This window comes from Prionailurus viverrinus, chromosome D2 (assembly GCF_022837055.1).
Source record: "Prionailurus viverrinus isolate Anna chromosome D2, UM_Priviv_1.0, whole genome shotgun sequence".
Lineage (NCBI taxonomy): Eukaryota > Metazoa > Chordata > Mammalia > Carnivora > Felidae > Prionailurus > Prionailurus viverrinus.
The window spans coordinates 36,100,669-36,124,742 of record NC_062571.1 but is presented as its reverse complement, the minus strand read 5'-3'; the positions used below and the strand labels follow the sequence as shown (position 1 = coordinate 36,124,742).

Genomic DNA, 24,074 nt, shown 5'->3' with positions numbered 1-24,074 from the left:
AATCCCTTTCTTGTAGAAATTCTTATAATTCTCTAGAGCTAAAAATTCTTTCTTTCTTTCTTTCTTTCTTTCTTTCTTTCTTTCTTTTCTTTTCTTTTTTTTTAGTTTGCTCTGTTTCTTATGTGCCTATCATCAATTCAGCTTCAAACTATTCTACCAATTCAATTTTTCCTTTTGGGGAAATCTCTCTTAGAGCTCTTCTTTTTTTTTTTTTTTTTTTTTTCAAATTTAGTAGGTTTGGTCATGATCAAGGTTTGGCTTTCCCAGAATGGCATATAAATGGAATCACACAGTACGGTTGCATTTTCTAGTCTGCCCGTATGGCTCTTTTTGAAGTAAAACTCGACTTTCACCTTGTAAACTCCTCTTTTCTATATTAGATTCTTTGTTTCCTGAATCCAAGTACTCGTCTTTTTCAGTTTACTCTTTAGTGTTGATTCTTTCCTCCATTCGTTTTCTGAGAAAGACAGGCTGAAGGACAAACTTTTTTTTAATGTTAGATTTATTGACGTTTAATTTACAACCCAAAAAAATTCATCCCTTTTAGCTGTGTAGTTAGTTCAATGAGGTTGATAAATGTATTTGTCAGTCACGTAACTACCGCCACTATAAAGATATAGAATATTTTCATTACTCCAAAAAGTTCCCTTGTGCCCCTCTGTAGTCAACCCCCTCTCTCACTTCTAGCTCTGGGACAACAAGTCAACTGATTTCTGTCCTATATAGGTTTGCCTTTCTCAGAATGGCATATAAATGGAATCACACAGTATTTATCTAGATACCTTTTGTATCTGCCTATTTTCACTTAGTATAATATATTTCAGATCTACCCATATATACTGCATGTATAATTCTTTACCCTTTCTTTATCTACCATTTCCTTTCCATTCACTGGTTGATGGGTATTTCGGATATGTAATGGATATTTGGATATATTCAGTTTTGCGTGGTTTTGAATAAAGACCACATACAAGTCTTTGCATGGATATATGTTTTCATTTCTCTTAGGTAAATACTTAGAAGTGAAACTGTTAAGGGTTATGTTAAGGATATGTTTAACTTTTTAAGAAACTATCAAGCAGGGGGCGCCGAGGTGGCTCAGTCGGTTTAGTGTCTGACTCTTGATTTCGGCTCAGGTCATGATCCCAAGGTCATGGGATCAAGCCCTGTGTCAGGTTCCATGCTGAGCATGGAGCCTGCTTAGGATTCTCTCTCTCTCTCTCTCTCTCTCTCTCTCTCTCTCTCTCTCTTGCTCCTCTCCCCTGTTTGCATTCTCTAAAATAAAAAACAGATTATTAAAAAAACACCACAACTATCAAGCTGTTTTCAAAGCAGTTCTGTCATTTTGCATCTCTACCAGCAATGTATGAGATTATCAGTTCCTCTGAATCCTCATCAGGCGTTATCATCAATTTTTTTCATTTTAGCAATTCTAGTAGCTGTGGGATTGGAAAGTAAATATTTTGAGACTTGAAAACTTAAAAATATCCTTGGGTCTATCAGCAATTGCACTACTAGGTATTTCCAAAGGATACAAAAATGCTAATTCAAAGGGACATATGCACCCCAATGTTTACAGCAGCGCTATCAATAGTCAAATTATGGAAAGAGCCCAAATGTCCACTGACTGATGAATGGATAATGATGTGGTGTGTGTGTGTGTGTGCGTGTGTGTGTGCGTGTGTGTGTGCGTGTGTGTGTGTGTGTGATGGAATATTACTCGGTGACCAAAAAGAATGAAATCTTGCCATTTGCAACAATGTGGATGGAACTAGAGTATATTATACTAAACCAAATAGGTCAGAGAAAGACAAATAGCATGATTTCACTCATGTGAAATTTAAGAAACAAAACAGATGAACATTGGGGAAGAAAGGGAAAATAAGATAAAAACAGGGAGGCAAAGCATAAGAGACTCTTTACAGAGAACAAAGTGAGGGTTGCTGGAGGGGAGTAGGTGGGGGGATGGGCTAAATGGGTGACACTCATTAATTAGGAGGGCACTTGTTGGGATCAGCACTGGGTGTTACATGTAAGTGATGAATCACTAAATTCTACTCTGAAACCAATACTACACTATATGTTAACTAACTTGAATTTAAATTAAAAAAAAATTTAAAAACTATCCTTCGGTCTAACCTTATAACTAATTGGTAGTTTGCTTGGACTGAGAATTCTAAGATATTATTTTGTCTCAGAAAGTTAAAGGTCTTGTCCTCTAGCTTCCACTGTTGCAAAGAATTTGATGCTATTTAGATTTCCAATCTTTTCTATGTTACTTGTTCTGTCTCTTAAGAAGCTAAATTTTAGGGGGCACCTGGGTTGCTCAGTAGGTTGGGCTTCTGACTTCAGCTCAGGTCATGATCTCACAGCTTGTGAGTTCAAGCCCTGCATCGGGCTCTGTGCTGACAGCTCGGAGCCTGGAGCCTGCTTCAGATTCTGTGCCTCCCTCTCTCTGTGTCCCTCTCCTACTTGCACTCTGTCTCTCTCTCTCAAAAATAAAGATTAAAAAAAATAAATTAAAAAAAAACAAGCTAAATTTTAGGATCTTCAGTCTAAAATCCAGTGTTATAAAATTTTCCATTTCTTATTCAGTGGGCCCTTTCCATCTGGAAAGTCACATCCTTTGAATTCAGGAAATTTCCTTTATTATATCCTAAATAATATCTTCCCCTTCATTTTCTCTATGTATTCTTTCTAATACCCTTATTTGTTCACTGTTGGGCCAAATGGATTGATCTTACTTTTTCTCCTCTACTTATCATTTTTGTTCTACATACAGGGCAATTTATCAAATCTATATCCCAATTATTCTGCTGGATTTTAAATTTCTACTTTCATTTTTAATTTTCCAAAAGCTTTTTTTCTTCTGAATTTTCCTTTTTTATAGCCTACTGTTACTGTCTCATAAAATGCAACATAACATCTCATCTGTGAGAATACGGTTTATTTTTTGAAGTGTTCTTATGCTATTTTGTGTTTCCCATGTTGCTTTTTTGTTTGCATTGGTCTTTTGTCCTTAAATGTCTGATCATTCTTGACCATTCATATTTGACAGTGAAGCACTAAAAAAATAATTTGAAGCTCTGTGCGCATAGATTGAGCTTCTCACGTTGTGGGTTTCATGGTAGAGTGATAAAGGGGTCTGGTTGATGAGATAGGGATATCTCCCTTACCATTGTATCTATAGTCCTTTTCTCTTGTGTAGGTTTTCCAAGGAGAGGGATCTGTTCTGCTGAGATGACTGGTGCTGGGAGGGAATGGGGATAAGAAGTCTGGCTACTTAAGGAAGGGAGCTAGAAGTTTCAGTGATCAGTATGTAAATTTATAGTAATCGCCTTGAACACATCTAGGTACCTTTGTTCTCATGAGCCCAGAGTCCCTCACATTTAACTACTCTGGAGACTATACCATCTATCTTCTGTTGGAATAGAGCAAGTCTAAAAGCTTTTCAACCAATTCTCCCATATTTGGCTCCTATTTGTACCTGGTTGTGACAGATACCTGGTGCCATCTGTTTAGAGAGTTTTTCTGGAGCTCTGCAACACAAACTCCCCTTTTGGACATTGCTAGCTCCGGTTCCTAATCTTATAATAGGCCCTCAACTTCCTACTTTCCAAATATTCATCATTATCATTACTTTTGCCTTCATAGGATTATAGGGTTCCCCTCCATCTCCTTTTTACTGTTATTTTAGTGGAATGTTGTGAGGAAATGTTTTTTCAAGATCTCATTATTTATTTTGATACAAAGTTATCTAAAATGCATTATACATGTACATACCTCTTTTTTCCCAGATAAAAATTTAACTTTGGTAATTATTACCATTACTTGGTAATAATCATGATTATGAACACTGATTATTACACTGAATATGATAATGACCTCAGGATTACTGAGAAATGAAGGTTAAGCTCCAGGCTAGAGTAGTTTTTCCATTATTTATGTTTGCTTTTTATAGTGCTTCTGGTTCTTCTGTTACTAGTATGGCTATCAGCTATCCTTTCTCACTGTTTTAAGTGGGCCTGCCTATAGAGGCATCCCTATCTCCTAATTTTCTGTTTAAGGTGTACTGAAGGTCTTGAAATTGTGTAACATAAGCTTCAGAAACAGATTTTTAAACAAAGATCAGTGTGAAAGTGATTAGGAGTGTTCCCAAGGGAAAACCTTAGGGTAGTAAAAAAATGAGATTAGGAAGGCAAGGAAGCAGGGTAAAAGTGAGCCATCAAATAAAGGCTTGTGGGGTTAACTATGGCAAGGGTAATTATGGCTCAATCCTATGGGGACTTTGGGAGACAGTGTAGGTCTGACCTAAAAGTTGTCCCAATTAGGGTGAAGAGAAATAAAATATTTATACCCTATCTCATCAGTCATTAGTTAAAGGCCGTTGCTGGAGGGATGTAAATTCCTAAGCATGTTTGCCTCTCTTTCCAAGCAGGCAAAATGTATTCAGCAGCCCAGATGCAGCTCTCCAACACAGATACATTTACTGGATGTTGGGGGCGTCCACATGCAAGAAAATGAAAGAGATCTGAGAGTACACAGGAAAAACACTGATAGCACCTGTTACCATTCTCCTATGAATAAAGCTTCAATGCTTAAGAGCATGAAGATTTATAGTGGGTGGCACTATAGGGAGTTAGGCAAAATTTGGCTTCATATCCCCATTACAAACTGAAAATTACATATATGTTTACACAAAATTTTGTACACAAATGTTCATAAGCAGCATTGATGGCAGCCAAAAAGTGGACACACCCAAACATTCATTAACTGATTAATGATAAACAAAATGTAGTATATATCCATACAATGGAGTATTATTCTGTAATAAAAAGGAATGAAGCACTGATACATATTACTATATGGATGAATCTTGAAAAATTATGCTAAATGAAAGAAGCCAATCACACGCAAAAAAGGCCACATATTGTATGATTCCATTTATATGAAATGTCCAGAACAGACAAATTCACAGGTGTAGAAAGTAAATTAGTGGTTTCCAGGGAATGGAAGGAGGAGGGAATGGAATGAGACTGATAATGGATAGGAGTTTCTTTCTGGGGTAATGAAAATATTCTGGAATTAGTGGTGATAGTTGCACAATTTTGTAAATATAATAAAACCCACTAAATTGTACACTTTAAAATAAAATCCTCATTTCTCTCTCAGGTCATTTTTCCACCTTTCTCCCACTACACCTTGGTTATAGGCATCTATTGAACCTCAGCATCCATTCTCTCATTTCTTGAAGACTTCAGCTTCTGGTTCACTGTCACTTTCTCTAAAACTTCTATTGTAACTTGTGTTCTTCTCGCTTATCTTTTTACTTCTCCTTTGGCCTTGTCTTTTACTCTGCTTCAGTGACCTGCACCCATGGTTATAACTTGGATCTTGTCATTACTAAGATTATTTTTCATAATCTTCAAGAATCCTATATAAACCAACACCTCTTTGCTTTCCAGCTTATTCCTTCTAGTACTCCCAACCTCAATAATTTTGAGACCTAAAATCCATTGATCTTACAACATTTTCACTGTTCTTCACCTATCTCATTTCCTCGTGTCCCTTCTTATCCACCTGAGTCCATGGTCAGTCATTATAATCACTCCCTTGCCTGGTCTTCCTTCATCATGCTGCCTAGCAAACCTTCAACCCTGCTTATTAAATCCAGTTATCCACCTATTCCATCCACCTCTTTGAGTGAGGTAGTAAAAATACATCATGCCAACATGACTACTAACTTCAAGGAGGCCATCAGTGCTGCTACTACATCACACAAGTCTACTCACTCTTCTAGGTGACTATTTTACACCCCATTCATTTTCCTCAAACTGCCATTTTTCTCTCCATTGTTAACTCTCTATTTGCAGAGAAAATAAAAACAATCAGGAGAGCACTTCCTCATGCTCTATCATCACATCTAACAGTGTGCTTCTGTATTTTCTATCTTCTCTGTTATGTATGAACAATCCATGTGCCTAAACCAACCTCTCCTACCCATTAGATCCCATCACTTTTCATTTACTCAAGGACATGACTCTGATCATGTCCATCTCTTTCCTCCTAACATCATTCCCCTCCGCCTAAATTGGGCCATTCCTATCATCAATACAACAAACATACTATAATATAGCCCATCCCAAACTAAAATCCTGGTGACTCTCTATCCTTTCCTTCTCTGTCCAAGATACAGCTCCATTTCTCTACCACCTTTACAGGAAACCTTTTAAGATTTGATTGTTTCCAATTTCTCTCTTCCTATTCTTTTTCTCTCTTATCAACTCTAACCAATTTTTTTTTTTTAACTTTTCTTGGCTATGAAAAGTGAACGAATAAATACTTTAAGGTCTTCACTTAAATCCACCGTACAATAATTACCATTTTTTCCACATTTATTTTTTTTCACTCTTTCTATGCATACCTACATACACACACACACATACTGTTTTGGAAGAACCTGAACCCACCTCCTGCAAAGTAAGTTGCAGACATTATGACACTTCTCTCCTAAATACTACAACATGATTCTCCTGGGAAAAAGGATATCCTTTTCATAACACAATACACTATTATACCCAGGAAACTGTAACACTGATTGTTAGACAACATTGTTTAATATGAAGTCCATACCCAAAATTTCCTAAATGTCCCCAAAATATCAACAGTATATATTTTTTCTTGATATAGGTTCCAATTAAAGTTCATATATTGCTCTTGGTTACAGCTCTTCAATATCCCTACAATTCTCTCTGCCTGACTTCCGTTTGCTATAGTATCTACATTTTTGGAGAGTCCAGATCAGCTGTCTTATTAGACTGTTCCTTGTTCTGGATTTGTCTGATAATTTCCTCATGATTAGACTTAGGTTACATTTGGAGGGGCAAGATTATTATATAGTTGATACTGTGAACATCACATCCAATGCACATGTCAGTTTGAAATGCTACATTTGATCATTTGGTTAAAACAATGCATGTCAGATCATGACACTGGAAAGCTACCTTATTCTTCCTATAATTAAGTAGTATGTGAGATGATTATTTTCAAATCATGTGAACATCCTTGATCTTTCACCTAATGATTTTAGCATCCACTGATGACTTGCCTGAATCAATTACTATGCTGGATGTTGCAAAATAGGCCATCCATGTTTATTTGCTGGTATCATTCTTGAAGAATTTCCCCTCTTGCCAGACCATTTTTTGTTTATCACTATGGATTCACAAATTCTTTCTTTTACTCAATATATTAGAATCCATTACCATCACTATGCTTTTGGATGTTTTAATTGCCCTAGTTTGATCAGTGCAAGTCCCTTCAAACCAGCTCATATGTTCTTCTGACATGCTTTCATTGGTTTTATGCACTTCCTTGATTTATGGAACAAGAGCTGTTTCGCTCATTTTATATTTTCCTTGCTTCACACTTAAAACTAGTTCATATCAGTTCTTAAAAACCTTCCTCACTCTTCTTTGTGATTTAGTAGTACTCTGCTATGCAGAGTATTATATTCAACCAGGTTTCCAAGGATAGGCATTTATATTATTTCCAATATTTGCAATTACTACAAATAATGTCACAATGAGCAACTGTCACAATGAGCATATGTTTCCTATTTGTGGATTATATCCCATTAGGTAAATCTCAGTAAGTCTCATATTCTCTTTTGAACCCATTACAATCAGCTTCTGCTTTTACTAACTCTTGTGAAGGTCAATGTTGCTATATCTGATGGTCAATTATCCACATTTTACTTGATGCCTGAATACACTTAAAAACAGCTAATTATTAATTATTCCTGCCCTCTTACAATACTTTTTTTTAACTTGGCTTCCAGGATACTACTTTCTCTCTCTGCCCTGACATTCTCAGTCTTCTTTACTGGTTTTGCCTTACTTCTCTGGTTTCTGTTAGAATGTTCTTGGGCTTGGGGGCATCTGGGTGGCTCAGTTGGTTAGCTGTCTGACTTTGGCTCAGGTCATGATCTCATGGTTTGTGAGTTGGAGCCCCACATTGGGCTCTGTGCTGACAGCTTCGGATTCTGTTTCTCCTTCTCTCTGCTCCTCCCATGCTCATGCTCCGTCTCCCTCTCCCTCTCTCTCTCTCTCTCTCTCAAAAATAAACATGTAAAAGATTAAAAAAAATAATAAGGAAATATAAAACAGGCCACTCATTTAAAAAAAGAAAAAAAAAAGAAAAGAATGTTTTTGGGTTCAATCTTTAATCTTCCCACTTTTTAACTCACTCGCTAGAAGACCTTATCTAACATCACAGCTTTACCTGTGCTGGTAACTTCCAAATTTCAGCCTACATCTTTCTGAACTCCAACTCATCCTTCCATCTCTTACTTGACATAATGATTTGGTGTAAAAGATATCTCAATCTGACATGTCCAAAACCAAATCCTTACATTTCTTTCCAAGTCAGCTGTCTTCCCATCTCTGTAAAGGGCAACTCCATCCTTGCAAAGGGTCAGGTCAAAAATCTTCGAGTAATCCTTGACTTTTCTTTTTCTTATGCCTTACATGCAAATCCATCAGCAAATCTTGTTGGCTGCGCTTTCTAAATATATAAATAGAACTTGACTCTTTCACACCATCTCTACCACTACTATCCTCATCCAATGCACCTCATTTTTGTCAAGGTGAATTCAATAATTTAACCCCTATTTGGCCATACTCACGTCCACACTCAGGCTATTCTCAGTACAACAATTAGAGTTACCTTTTAAAATGGAAGTTAGATCACTCCTTCTCTAAAATACTTTCCAATGGCTTCCCTTTTCATTCAGAATGAAAGCTAAAATCCACACAATAATCTACAAGTCACTATACAATCTGGATTCCTGTTTCCTCTCAAACTTCATCTCCAACTGTTCTTCCCAGCTCTCATTTGCTGTTCTTTAAACCTGCTAAGTACCCTACCAATTCAGGATTTCTGCAACCTGTGTTGCAACTTGGAATAAGGAAACAACTTGAAACAAAGAACAAGGAGCAAGGAACAACTTGTTTCCTCTACCTCCAATACTCTTTCCTTAGATATCCATATGCTTTCTTCCTTACTTCCTTAGGGTCTTCTGTTTATAATTGGGAAAACTGTATAGAATAGGGGAGGAGATATAGGGATCTAACAGTTTCTTCAACAGCTTTCATTAGATTCTTCTTTTAGCACCACCCTTTCACCTGCAATATCCAGAGTTTTGAGAAATCTGCAATATAGATTGGGTTGGTTCTCATTTTTCCTAATTGCTGTTTTAGAATTTGATTATTTTAGGTCTGTTTGTTGCCACTCATCCACCTACTTTCAAACTTCCAAAAATGTATGGCTACTCTCTCCTCTCTTATCTGCTGCATCCTTGTAGGCTTACAACTTAAACAAAAACCTCTTTACTACACTTTAAATCGGGGTTTGTGAGGACAAATATGTGATATGTACATCATTTTGCCATCTCAACACAAATACTTTAATTCACTTCATTAAAAAAAAAACACATTCTAAGCAAAAAAACATTCTACAAGGCACTTTCAGAAGGGTAAACATTTTATGAAAACAATCAGTAAAGTTCTACAAACTTGAAACAGATTTTTAAAATAACAAATATAAAAACTAATACTTTTGAGTTTTGTTCTATTCTTATTTTTCATATGCATATACTATATTCTTTTTTATGCATGCAACACTTCATAAAAACAAGAGGATACTATCAATGAATCAATTTGTATTATTTGTGATAATTCCAATTTATTTGGTGATACAGGAGCCTTCCCCGTATTTTTGGAAAAGCTTTTAAACCCCATTCATCAAGAAAAGGTAACCAAATTCCATTTATTATAGACACCATTCCAGGAAACCCTTTTAAAATGTGAACTGCCCAAGGAGCTATAATATAGCTATAAAAAAAATAAATCAAGCAGTGGCTTTTCCCACTCACACAGGCTTAAGGTCTAATTTATTTTAAGACAGGGGAACCTGGGTGGCTCAGTCGGTTAAGCGTATGACTTTGGCCCAGGTCATGATCTCACAGTTTGTGAGTTTGAGCCCTGCATCAGGCTCTGTGCTGACAGCTTGGAGCCTGGAGCCTGCTTTAGATTCTGAGTCTCCCTCTTTCTCTCTCTGCCCCTCCCCCAGCTCATGCTCATACTCTATCTCTGTCAAAAATAAATAAACTTAAAAAAAAAAAAAGCGACTTCAAAGCATATCTTCATATGCTACCAGATAAATAGAAAGTATGTATCAACCAAAATAATAACAAACAACATAATTATCATAACTATATTATCATTGCTGTGATTGCAACCTTCTGCAAACTTGGCAACTAGAAACAAAACTTACCTGTCTAAGAATATATCTGGGAGTGGTGGATAGGTCTGCATATCAGGCACTCGCTCGTGGACTATAACCATAATGAAAGATGTAAACCCAAATACTATAAAAACATATATACAACTCAATATGGTCTTCCAATACTCTGGGTCCAATCTTCGAATAGAATGTTTGTTTTTACCATTCATGTACTGGTACTGATCAGAATTCAAATCAGTGATTGGTCCATCACAGTCATGTGAAGGCTCTCCATTACAGAGCCACTCTGCGCTGTGAAGAGCACTGATGAAAGGTGTCATGGAACCCATGGGACTGTCACTGTTGTATCCCATTTCTTCTAAAACATCAATATGTATTTTCTGCAATTTTCGGACTGAGAGCATTAACCTTTTAATGTCCCCTAAGATTTTGATTTCCAGAGGAGGAGACCGGAGATCATATTCAGTCAATGTTAGCAATGTGATTCCATCAAGTCGGTGCTTATTACATAAAATGTCCACATATTCAAAAAAGCCTTCATCCTTCAGCCAAACAGCTACATGCTTGGTAGTCCAGCGGCGAATGCAGAGGTGATTAGGAACAGCCATTTCCTTTTCCACTGCCTGTCCAGGGAAATCAGGAAAACAAAACAAAAACTTCAGTGTGTCCTAACTACTCCTTTAAAGACCAAATACACGTAAACATACCAGAAACAATAATTTTTCTACTCTGATCTATTGGCTTCTAGAAGAGAGTAAAAAGGAAAAAAAAAAAAACAACCCCAAATGATTGGTTTTCAGTAGATTAACATTCTAATAATTGTATGATATGGCCCCCACAGAAGAAGGCTAATGACTAAACATTTTTACAAAAAATTACTGTACAAATGGCCTTTCCAAACCATAGCAAGTGTAACTTCATTAGAAAAAGCCTACTGCTGAGAATTGAGAAAAATCTCATTTTAATGCTTTTCTTAAAATGAGATACAGAAAGATACCTAATACATAAAAATTAATCAAATTTTAGAAATCTTCATGTTTGATGGAATAAGTATTTCCCACTTCTCTAAAATGAGAAAACAAAAACAAGAAACACCACCAAGGTAGATAGAGAACTAGTTTTAGGAAACCCCTTAGATTAAGAGTATTTCTACCCACTACACAAATGATTTCTAAACAGATATAAAGCCTATAAACTAGATATAAGTATCTTATTAGCTCATTTCTTTCCATACTTTGAATATACCATTATAGAACTAAATAAGAAATTTCCTTCTTAAACTATCACTGAGATTTCAGTGATAAAATTTTTAAAAGAAAACTGTCATTTCAATGTACTCATATTTGAGGACCCAAACTTTATGTTGTGATTGTAAAAGGCCAATAATGTACTATCTGAAAATGTACTAATTATTTTTACTACTTTGATCCACATAGTTCTGTTTATGTTCTTTTTCCATTCTAAAACTTTCAGTAACTTGGGCCTCTATCAGGTTTATAAGATAACACAGGAGACAAAGGCCTACATGGAAAAAACTTATTTCCCTGAAGTATTTTCCTCAGTTACTAAAGCATGTGGGTTTTCTGACATCTTCCATATTTTTAAAGATCTTATTTCCTTCTGAGATGATTTTTTAATTAATTTTTTTGAGAGAGAAGGTGCAAGTGAGCGAGGGAGCAGAGAAAGAGAGAATCCCACGAGGGGTAAAGAGAGAGAGAGAGAGAGGGGGGAACGATTTTTTTAAAAAAACATAGTAGGCAAACTTTAAAGCATAACAACAACAAAAAAATAAAGAATGACATAAGAAATACCCAAATGTCCACTACCCAGTTTGAAAAAATATCAAATAATTCCAATATATGTTCTGTTTCTTAATCTGGGTATTAGTCATACAGGTTATGTTCATCTTATAAAAATTCAAGAAGCTATATGCTTATGATCTACACTTTACGTATGTTAAACTATATTTCAAAAGTTTGCTTTAAAAGGCCAAAAACAAAACATCAATACAATTGAATGTCCCTCCCTGATACTGTCCCCTTCCTCCCCTTCCCAGATGAAATAATTCTTGATTTTGGTGTTTATCATTTTCTTATAATATGCACTTTTGACTATGATAAATCTTCTATGCTTACTTATGTTGAGAAAAGTAAAAAAACTGCTACTGTTCTACATTCTTCCCCTACCCACACAAACTCTTGCCATGAAGACTTACAAACACTTGAAAAAGGCAGATACTTAACTACATGAGCACCACCACTTACACCATCAAAAATATTCAGGCAACAAGAAATGCTTATTAAATATTTATTTCTTAATTACTAAAAAGCAATCCTAATTTTTGGAAACTTTAATCAGATTTTGCTTCCAAACAGAGTTTTTCATATTATCAATCCACAATAGCTTTTCAGTCTTAGAACATTAACAGCACATCTGCCTATAAGGATCTGTATGCTTTAAAAAGCTGCCTAATTCTTATGTACTAAAGAGCTACATAAACTCTTACTCAGCTCTTTTTAGCTACAGTATATCATCGCCATCCCAAACATGTTTTATGCAGTTTACCACACTGAATTTATACACACTGATGTGTATCATTTTATGTAAGTTATCACATATATACAAAATTCCATTAAAATGACTTTGGTATGTTTTAGTTCATATATATATCCAGATGGTTTCACCCCACCCACTACATACATATCTCTTCCCCAAAGATATGCTCTGAATAAATTTCTTCATCTTTGAATATCCAACCACACCTGTTACATACAAACTCTGCAGCAGTTACGATGTAGCAAATTTGCGAAGTTCATCTCCCACAAAACAAGGCTGGATTCTTCTGTCATTTTATTTTCTATTCTGCTACCTTTCTCCTTTCTCAAACAGCTTACCACCAATGGGTTCCAAGTCACTCCCATCCTTATAGCATTATCCTTCAGTACGGTTTTGTCTCATACACTGTTCAAAATGATCTTCTCTTTGTTTTTTTCTTTTTTTCCCCCTGTCTTAGATCACCAGTTCTCTATACTCTCAATTGGGCCAACAATCAGAGTTTGACGCTGGTGTTTTAGCTGCTACAAAACGAGTAACACAAGGAAGCCTTCTGGAAGTCTTTGAGCCTGCTGTGGCAATGTCCTAAAAACATGACACACTCCACTAATGTGCTTCATCAGGTCAGGACATGTCCTTTAATTGTATGCTACTACATATAGTTAGAGGCCCGTATTTATGTAACACTGTGAAAACCTGCACTAAAGAGGTATATTAAAAAGATGATAAAAGGCTTTAGGGCCAATTTAGTATTTATGTTGTGCCATAGAAACTACATGGAACAGGAAATTTTGAACAAAGATATGATGGCTATGAGTTTCATATAAATCCAAAAAAATGAAATTAAGTTAGTGTTTAAGAACACTTTCAGCTTTAATCAATAATTAATATGAATCAATTAAGGTTTAAAGGGACTCCATTTTTGACCAAGATTTAATGAGAGGGACCAAATTTACCCTCCCACCACAAATAACCAAATAATAGACAAAATACATGGGAAAGAAAAACCAGCATCAAGACACTGGGTATCAGACAAAAAAGATCGCTGCCAGACAGAATACAAAGTGAACCCTACTGCCCCAGCTTACTGCCCTGAGAGGTTCCAAGTCATGTGTGACACAGGACACAAAATGGGTGAGGGCTAGTGGACTTGCTGAGTTGAGGAGATAGAGCTGAGGGTCTGGGGAGATCCAGGTGGCTAGTGTTCATGACACAGATTACTGGAGAAGAGAAAGATGCACAGACAGAGAACTTGTTATAAACTGAATGCTTTGTCTCTCCAAAATTCATATATTGAAATCCTAACCCCCCAATTAGGAGGTGACTAGTCATGAGGGCAGAACCCTCATAAATGGGATTAGTTGCCTTTTAAGAGATACTCCAGAGAATTTTATCACCCCTTCCACCACCTAAAGACATAACTAGAAGATGACTATGAAGCAAGAGTCAGGCTCTCTCTCACCAGATACCAAATCTGCTGGGCTTTGACCTTGGACTCCTCAGTCTCCAGAACTGTGAGAAATAAGTGTGCTTTGTTTAAGCCACCCAGTCTACAGTATTTTTGTTATAGTAGCCTGAAAAGACTAAGACAGACCCCAGAGATCTGCAGAGATTGTCCTTTGAATATGCAGCTAAAATGCTGATCATCACATACACACGAGGAAACAAAACAGGACTGAAAAAAGCACCACCCAGAAAGATTAGAGGGAACAACACTCAGTACACACACAAGACCAATACAAATGCCTACCCCAAACAGACTGAAAAAAAAACAAAAGAATCTCACAATTCATGGGGCATTAGGCAAAGTGCATAGGAAGATCTTGCATAGTAGTAAGACAAAATTAATCCTAAAGCAGTAGTTGTTTGACTGGGGGCAATTTGCTACCCCCTCCCCAACATTTGGCAATTTCTGGAGACATTTTTGGTTGTTACAAGTAGGGAGTCACTTAAAGGGCAGAGGCTACAGATGCTGTTAAACATTCTACAAAGCACAGCATAGCCCTTCACAACAAAGAAATAACTGATTCAAGATGTTGATATTGAGTGCTGATGTTGAAAAATCCTGCCCTACAATGAACAGGTCTCTGGTCCAGTCAAATAAATCTTTTTTTTCTTGAAGTTTATTTATTTTTGAGACAGAGAGCGAGATAAAGAGAGACAGAGACAGAGACAGAGACAGAGAAAGAGAGATTATCCCCAGGCTCCATACTGTCATCACAGAGTCCAACGTGGGGCTCGATCTCATGAATTGTGAGATCATGACTTGAGCCGCAATCAAGAATCGGACACTTAGCCGACTGAGCCACACAGGCACCCCCAGCCAAACAAATGTTAAAATCAAGATCCAAAAGAATCAAATTATTTTCCAGTAACTTAACTACATCCTACAACAAAGTTCAAGATTACTAGGATTATTTAGCACTCAACAGATAAAATCCATTATGTCTGGCATCCAATCAAAGATGCCTACTCTCTATCCAGAGTAGGAAAAATTACCTATAATTAATAGAAAACAAATCAATCAAAGTTGACCCAGAACTAATACAGATTAAATAGAATTAGCAGACAAGAAAATCAATGAAGTTATGATAACTCTATTACATATTCAAGAAGTTATAGACATGGGCCATAAACAAGCTCCAATGGAAACTTCTAAAGATGAAATTACAATACACAGAATGAAAAATACACTGGATTGGATTAACAGCTGATTAGACATTACAAAAGATAAGAATAATAAACTTGAAGACACAACAATAGGAATTACTCAAAATGAAACACAAGAAAAGATAAGTTTTTTTTTTTCCTTTGAAAGACCTTGTAGGGGCACCTGGGTGGCTCAGCCTGTTAAGTGTCCGACTTCGGCTCAGGTCATGATCCCATGGTTCCTGAGTGGGAGCCCCGCGTCGGGCTCTGTGCTGACAGCTCAGAGCCTAGAGCCTGCTTTGGATTCTGTGTCTCCCTCTCTCTCTGCCCCTCCCCCACTCATGCTCTGTCTCTCTCTGTCTCTTAAAAATAAATAAATGTTAAGAAAAAAGTTTTTTAAAAAGACACTCAAAAAAAAGCATTTGAAAAAACCCAATATTTATTCCTGATAAAACCTCTCGGCAAACCAAAAATAGAAGCGTCATCAACTTTATAAAGGGCATCTTTGAAAAACCTGTAGCTAATATCATACTTAATGACAGAAGTCTATATGCTTTCTTATAATATCAGGAACAAGCCAAAACTATCCATTCTCACCAATTCTATACATTGGACATTCTGGCCAGTAAAATAAGGCAAGAAAAGGGAATAAAGCCATACAGATTAGATAGTAAGAAATAAAACTCACAATCTGCAGAATTTGCAAGCAATATAATTGTTTATTTAGGAAATTCAGTGGAATCTATACATACACACAAAAACCTACCACAACTAGTAAGTTAGTTTAGCAAGATTGCTAGATATAAGATCAATATGAAAAAATCAATTGTATTTCTATATACTAGTAATAAAAATTCAAAAACTGAAATTTATAGGGGCACCGGAGAGGCTCAGTTGGTTAAGCATCTGACTCTTGGTTTCAGCTCAGGTCATGACCTCGTGGTTCCTGAGTTCCAGAACATTGGCTCTGTGCTGACAGTGTGGAGCCTGCTTTGGATCCCCTCTCTCACTCTCTCTGACCCTCCCTTGTTCATGCTCTCTCTCTCAAAATAATTAAATAAACTTAAAAAAATTGAAATGTATAAAACACTACCATTTACAATAGCATCAAAAAATATCAAATACTCAAGGATAAATCTGACCAAACCCGGAAAAGACCTGTACACTAAAATCTATAAAATACTGTAAGAGAAATTAAAGATCAAAATAAACAATGAGAGATGGGTGGGTCAGAAGATTCAATATTGTTAAGATGTCAATTCTCCCCCAAATTTGAACTACAGATTCGGTGCAATTCTAATCAAAATCCTGGCAGGCTTTTTTGTAGATGTTGATAAACTTAACTCACAAAAGCTCATATGGAAATGTAGAAGATCCAAAATAACCAAAAACAACTCTGAAAAAGAACAAATTAGCTGATTTCAAGACTTATCATACAGCAATTATTTTCTACCGCTATGTAGCTAATTACTATAAACTTAGTGACCACCCTCAGTTCTTGCCTCTTCTTATTCTGAAAAGCAGCAGCTTCACCTGTGTTGAACTCCCCTTGTACCTGGAATCTCTCCTGGAAAAGCACATTCCTTCTCAAGGACTTGCCTGATTAAGTCAGGTCCACTAAGAATAATCTTAGTTTCTTAGTCAACTGTGCCACATTAACACAACATAATCACAGGAGTGATCGCCCATCATATTTACAGGTCCCTTCTATTATTATACAACAGTCACTGGAGACCACTTTAGAATTCTATCATCTACCCCCAATCAAGACAAAGTGGTAGTGGCATGATGATAAATAAAGCAATGGAACAGAACAGGGAATCTGGAAATAGACCTAGATAGATAGACAGATCGATAGATACCTGTTTTTCTACAAACATGTAAAGGCAATTTAATGAAGAAAGGATAGTCTTCATCAAATAGTATTGGAACAAATGGATATCCATATGCAAAAAAATCAATCGATAACTCTCACCACATATAAAAATTAACCCCAAATGCATCACAGACCAAATGTGAAGTCTAAAACTATAAATCATCTAGAAGAAAACACAAGAGAAAATCTTTCTTACCTTAGGTTAGGTCAAGATTTCTTAGATATGACACCAAAAGCAAAATCCATAAATGAATAAACTGATAAACTGGATTTCATTTGTCTAGGTAGGAGACTGAAGGACTTTTATAGTTTTTAGTCTGTAAATTTCTGCATTGTTTGAATCTTTTATAGCAATGTATTTCTATACTAAAAAGACAGAAAATACATAAAAGTAATATATATTCATTGAAGAAATAAAATTTTAAAATTACCTTTGAGACTACTGCTTGTAATTTGTTATAACTCTTACAGAATTTTCTACGAAAAGAAATCATACCATAGATAATTCTGTCTCATTTTTCCTTAACATTATTACATGAATCCTAATATTATTAAATTATCCTTTGAAAAGGACAGTCCATTAATGGTTATACAATAGTTTGTCCATCTCTCCATTGTTGGCAATTGTTCACAATATTATTACTATTACAAATAGTACTGTAGTGCCTTACTTAAGATTTCTAGGAGTCGAGTAACTATCAAAAAAAATCTCAAGTGTTTCCCCACTAACGTCATTAAAGCTTAATTCACAATTAAAAAACACTGCATGAAAAGCTTGTACTTGTCTAAAACATTAATTGGTATGTATAAAGGAAACATCCCCATTTGAGATAAAATTCTACAGAGGTTTACTCTGAAATCATGAACAATTAAGAATTTAATTATCAAAGGCACTGAGAGAATATTCAACTCCTGCAGAATCTCATTATTAACAGGCATTAGTCAGAGTTCCAAGTCCTAGATAACAGATAAACAAAAGGAGCTGACTGTTCTGTACAAAGGGGAACAAAAGTATCTTATGGATGGACTCCAGTTAGAAATTTTTGAAAACTATAAAAAATGCAATTTTTGGCACATCAACTCTTTTATTTACAAGCATATTTCTTTTCTTTCCAAATTTGGTTCATACTAATTAGAGATTTCACCAGCCTGAGAGCAAAAGAGCTTACAGTATATTGCCTATATACTGTAAAGATGACTTTATCTCCATACTTAATAAAATGAAAAAACCTTATCATAAGAACTTTAGTTTGGTATTTCTTAACAGTAGCATAGCTATTCCTCAATCAACAAGCCTTTCATGCATCCCATTAGAATGACCCAAATCTCTTCACAATAATATAAATAACTCAGTTGTGTTCTTCTCTATTAAAACTGCAAGTACTGTATGTTAGGCTTGACAAAGTACAACCAGTCCAGAACTGCAAAAGCAGATAATGACTATCAATGAACTCTTTCCCTACTCCTCCTTGTTGAAACTATTTGTGTGCTCCACCCTACCTCTGTATGACCAGTTGCAGAACAATCTGGCCCCCACTGAAAATGACTGAACTGAAAGGAGCATTACCTTCGTGAATCACACTGACTCAGTGTCTGTGACAGATACGATGAATTTGGCACTGATGAATTGGCATCTTTTCCAATCTCCCTCTAATTGTTTTCTGCTACTACAGAGGTTGAAAGCTAAAAAATTATTCCCCAGGATCCCTTGCAACTAGAGTTCTAAATGTGAATTAGGTTCGGCCAAGTGGATTCTCTGACAAGAGATACGGAAAACAGTAAGTGAAGTAGGGGCCATTTTCCTGAAGTTCTGGCTGTCCACAAGACAAGACTATGTAAATGTTGTGTGTGTGTTGTATGTGTGTGTGTGCATGTGCGCACAATTCTCCAGTTTTCAGTCACTAAGTGTTGAGTATAAGGAAGAAGTTGCAATTGTGGAGCAGGAATGCTGCCTTTCTAATGCCTGCATCAGACACGATGATACGTTCTTTTTTTTGTTTATGTTTGTTAAACCATACATAAAACTTACTATTTTAACAATTTTTAAGTGTACAGAACAGTAGTATTAAGTACATTCACATGGATGTGCAACCATCACCACCATCCACTTTCAGAACTTTTTCTTCATCCCAAGTGAAAACTTTGTATCCATTAAACAATAACCCCCCCCCCCATTATCCCCTACTTCCTCACCCCACAACAACCAACATTCTACTTTCTGTCTCTATAAATTGGACACTTGGTACCTCATATAAGGAGACAATATTTGTCTTTCTGTGTCTGGCTTATTTTCCTTAGCATAATGTCTTCAAAGTTAGTCCATGTTGTAACATGTTATCAGAATTTCCTTCCTTTTTAAGGCTGAATAATATTTTGTTGCATGGGGGCGCCTGGGTGGCTCAGTGGGTTGAACCTGAACCTTGATTTCAGATCACATCATGGTTCATGAGTTTGAACCCCACATCGGGCTCTCTGCTGACAGCATAGAGCCTGCTTGGAATTCTCTCTCTCTGCCTATCTCAAAAATAAACATTTAAAAAATATTTCATTATATACATATATCACATTTTGTTTACCCATTCATCCATCAACAGACATGAGTTGCTTTCAACTTTTGGCTATTGTGAATAATGCTCCTATAAACACGGCTGTACAATAACTGTTCAAGTCCTATTTTCGCTTCTTTGGTGTATAAACTGAGAATTGCTGAGTCTTTGGTAATTTTTTTTATTTTCAGGAATCACCACACCATTTTTCTTTTTCTTTTCTTTTTTTTTTTTTTTAGAGAGAGAGAGAGAGAGATGGCGCAAGTGAGAAGGGGCAGAGAAAGAAAGAGAGGGAGAAAAAGAGAAAATCTCATGAGGGACTGAGAGAGTACTGTGGGGGGAGAGAGAAGCAGGGCTCACCCAAAGCAGGACTCAAACTCACAAACTGTGAGATCATGACCGAGTCAAAGCCAGCTGCTTAACCAACTGAGCCACCCAGGAGCCCACCATACCATTTTTCAAAGTAGCTATACTATTTTACATTTCCACCAGCAATGTACAAGTGTTCCAATTTTTCCATACTCTTGCCAACACTTGTTATTTTATGTTTTTTTTTTTTTTAACAATAGTCATCCTAGTGGATGTAAAGTGTAAAGTAGTTTTTATTTGATTTCCATAATGATTAGTGATGTTGAGAATCTTTTCATGTGCTTACTGGACATTTGTATATTTTCTTTAGGGAAATGTTTGTTCAAGTCCTTTGCCTATTTTTTTTTTTAATTTTTTTTAACGTTTATTTATTTTTGAGACAGAGACAGACAGAGCATGAACGGGGGAGGGGCAGAGAGAGAGGGAGACACAGAATCAGAAGCAGGCTCCAGGCTCTGAGCCATCAGCCCAGAGCCCGACGCGGGGCTCGAACTCACAGACCGTGAGATCGTGACCTGAGCTGAAGTCGGAGGCTTAACCAACTGAGCCACCCAGGCGCCCCTCCTTTGCCTATTTTTGAATCAAGTTGGTTTTGTTGTTGAAATGGTATATTCTTTTTAACTTTTTAATGTTTTTATTTCTTTGTGAGAGAGAGACAGAGACAGAGAGACAGAGAGACAGAGCATAAGTGGGGAGGGGCAAGAGACAGAGGGAGACACAGAGTCTGAAGCGGGCTCCAGGCTCTGAGCTGTCAGTACGGAGCCCGATGTGGAACTTGAACTCACGGACCACAAGACCATGACCTGAGCTGAAGTCGGATGCTTAACCGACTGAGCCACCCAGGTGCTCTGAAATGGTACATTCTTAAAATTGTTCCACGCACGCTGGCCTTCTAATACCTTTGATGACTGTGGCAAAGGTAGCACTTCTTTGGCACACAAGTTCAAATCTTGTTACAGAAGTCATTCCTAGCAGCCCAGCCCAGAGCCTAGAGTAGTTTCTATCTCTTGTAATTGAACCTCGCCTGAATATGTCAGTATAGGCCAGGCCATTCAATCTTCCCAGTTGTTAACTTTCTTTTCTTTTCTTCTTTAAATGTTTACTTATTTATTTTGAGAAAGGGCAGGCATGTGGGAGCAGGGGAGAGGCAGAGACAGAAAGAGAGAATCCCAAGCAGGCTCTGCACTCTTAGCACAGAGGCCTGACATGGGTGGGGCCTGATCCCACCAGCCATGAGATCATGACCTGAGCTGAAATCAAGAGTTGGGACACTCAACCAACTGAGCCACCCAGGTGCTCCAAACTGTCATCTTTCAAAGCAAGTGAAGTACCTAAGGTTAAAGGCTTCAAGCTTGTTCACAAGGTCCACATTCTAGTTCAATTCTAGGTAAGGCAAATAAATTTATGCTATTTCAACTTCCTGGGAAATTAATTAAGCAGGATATGGTTTCATCTGTTCCCCCCCCCCCCATTAAATGCACATACTCTTGCATTATCTTTGGAATGAATGACTTGTTTTATTTCAATAAGCTGTACAACATATTTTTTTCTCAACCAAGCACACTGTGCCAAGAAAAAGATGAAGCAGTAAAATGTCCCATTGATAATTTAAACACAACAAAGGCTCTGATCTGGTCATTTCATCTATTAAATAGGTTCAACTCTATCTATTAAGAATAAGAAAGTAGACAGGTGCCCCACGTCTTCTAGCCAGCCATAGGTCTCCTGGGAGTACAGGAAAAGTGAGGAGGCTGTGGGCTTGGGTGCACCAGACTGCCTACTGTGAAGCCCACAGGGGAGAAAATAAAGGAGGCAAATAGCACGACAAATTAAAGAAAGGGGGAGAAAAAGTAAAACATGAATATATCTAGCAAAAAAAGTTATCTAGCACCTAGGGCAGCAGGAGAGCTTAAGAGATTTTTTATGTTAGACTATTTTTATTTTTAGAGACTATAGTAGGGATTACTAAGAATATTACAAAGACCTGTATGATGAGCACATAATAGGTTCTCAACAAGCATTATTAAATAAATGTGCAAAAACAAAGTAGCAATCAAAATAACTGCCCCAATGCCCTTCCAAACAGGATTATTAAAAACAAAACGCCTTGTTTTACACTGGCTATTTCATTAAGAATATGTATAGTCTTAAAAAGATTTTACATTTTCCCTTTATTTATGCACATTTTTAATAATAAAATGTTATTACAAATTCTTCAGGGCTTCAGTTTTACATCAACAAATTTAGAATGTCTAACTGCCAAGAGACAACCCCTGGTCACTAATTTGATAAACCCATAGGAATCAGGATCTGGTAATCAGCCTCAATGATTCAAAACTTGATCTTTTGTCATTACCCTAGAGTTGATCAAATTGAGTGAGACTACAAGCGAACTTATATAAGGTACTGATGGATAAACTAGAATGCCAATACTAGGCACATAAGTGTCTAGAAAGAATACTCAAGAATCTTGTCCCAGGCAGATTTGTTCACAACTCTCAAGTATCTAGAAGGCTGACTTAATAAGCAGAATGTTACTTATAGAGTAAGTAATCAGAGCACAGAAAAGCAGATGATTTTAAGCAACATTTTTATGAGACTTAATGTATAATGTCTGTGCCTCACAGAGTATCTGTCTAGAAAAAGTTGTTTACATCTCTCAGTTTATCTCTCTTTTCCACACAGAGTAGATATAAAAAACCTTTGACTCCTCCTTTGCCTATGCTCCATGGAATCAATATAAACAATGGTTTTCAACCTGGCTACACATTAGAATAATCTGAAATAAAAAACAAAACAAAACATGCCTGTTCTACTTCCCATGCTTTTTTTTTTTTTTTAACTTTCTTACTGGATCAGAATCTGAGAAGCTTGACATCTGCATTTTTTAAAAGCTCCCCAAGTGATTCTGAAGCACTACACCAGACCATCCAATCTAACTCTGCTTGTTCTTCTACTTCTGGCTTGGCTAACATTTAATCTTTCAAGTTCTTTCACACATATCTTATTTCATCCATTATATGTTGATTCTGTGTTGAGTAGCTGTTTCTCCTATATAAAAATCTACATGGTACAACTGAATAAACTATACCTATACACAGAACTGCAGGTAAAGACAGATCACACTCTAGGGTTGACTACTGATATATATATTAAGAAAAACTGCATTTAGTTTATACTAAAAATAATCCTTCAGAGTCTGTTTATAATACCCTAGCACCCAGGAAACAGAAACTTTTTATTATTTTAAATAACTGATCAAATGTACCCACAATTTGGGGTGCCTGGGTGGCTCAGTCGGTTGAGCATCTGACTCTTGATTTTGGCTCAGGCATGATCTTATGTTCCGTGGGTTCAGAGCTGTGTTGCAATCTGCTTGACAGTGTGGAGACTGCTTGGAATTCTCTATGCCCCTCCTCCGCATGTGCTCACACATGTGCACACTTTCTCTCTCTCTCAAAAATAAATAAACTTAAATAAATTTACCCACAATCTATATATTAAAAAAATTTTTTTTAATGTTTATTCATGTTTTTGATAGAGCATGAGTGGGGGAGGGGCAGAGAGAGAGGGAGACACAGAATCTGAAGCAGGCTCTAGGCTCTGAGCTGTCAGCACAGGGCCTGACGCAGGACTCGAACTCACAGACCATGAGATCATGACCTGAGCTGAAGTCAGACACTTAACTGAATGTGCTACCCAGGTGCCCCCACAATTTATATATTTCTGATAATTATAAGGAAAAAAGTCTTCAAAACATAGTAAGAAAGCTAAAA

At 36.6% G+C, this 24,074-nt stretch overlaps 1 protein-coding gene across 7 annotated transcripts in view; it reads right to left on the bottom strand.

Moving 5' to 3' along the window:
- Window positions 1-24,074, bottom strand: part of SAMD8 (sterile alpha motif domain containing 8) — a 142,935-nt gene that overhangs the window by 39,167 nt on the left and 79,694 nt on the right. For all 7 annotated transcript variants that reach the window (XR_007145404.1, XM_047825761.1, XM_047825759.1 and 4 more), the window contains one exon: window positions 10,336-10,928. Coding sequence is in view for 6 of the 7 variants with exons in the window: in XM_047825756.1 (XP_047681712.1) it covers window positions 10,336-10,928 (593 nt within the window). In the remaining variant the exon portion in view is untranslated. The remainder of the gene's footprint in view (window positions 1-10,335; window positions 10,929-24,074) is intronic.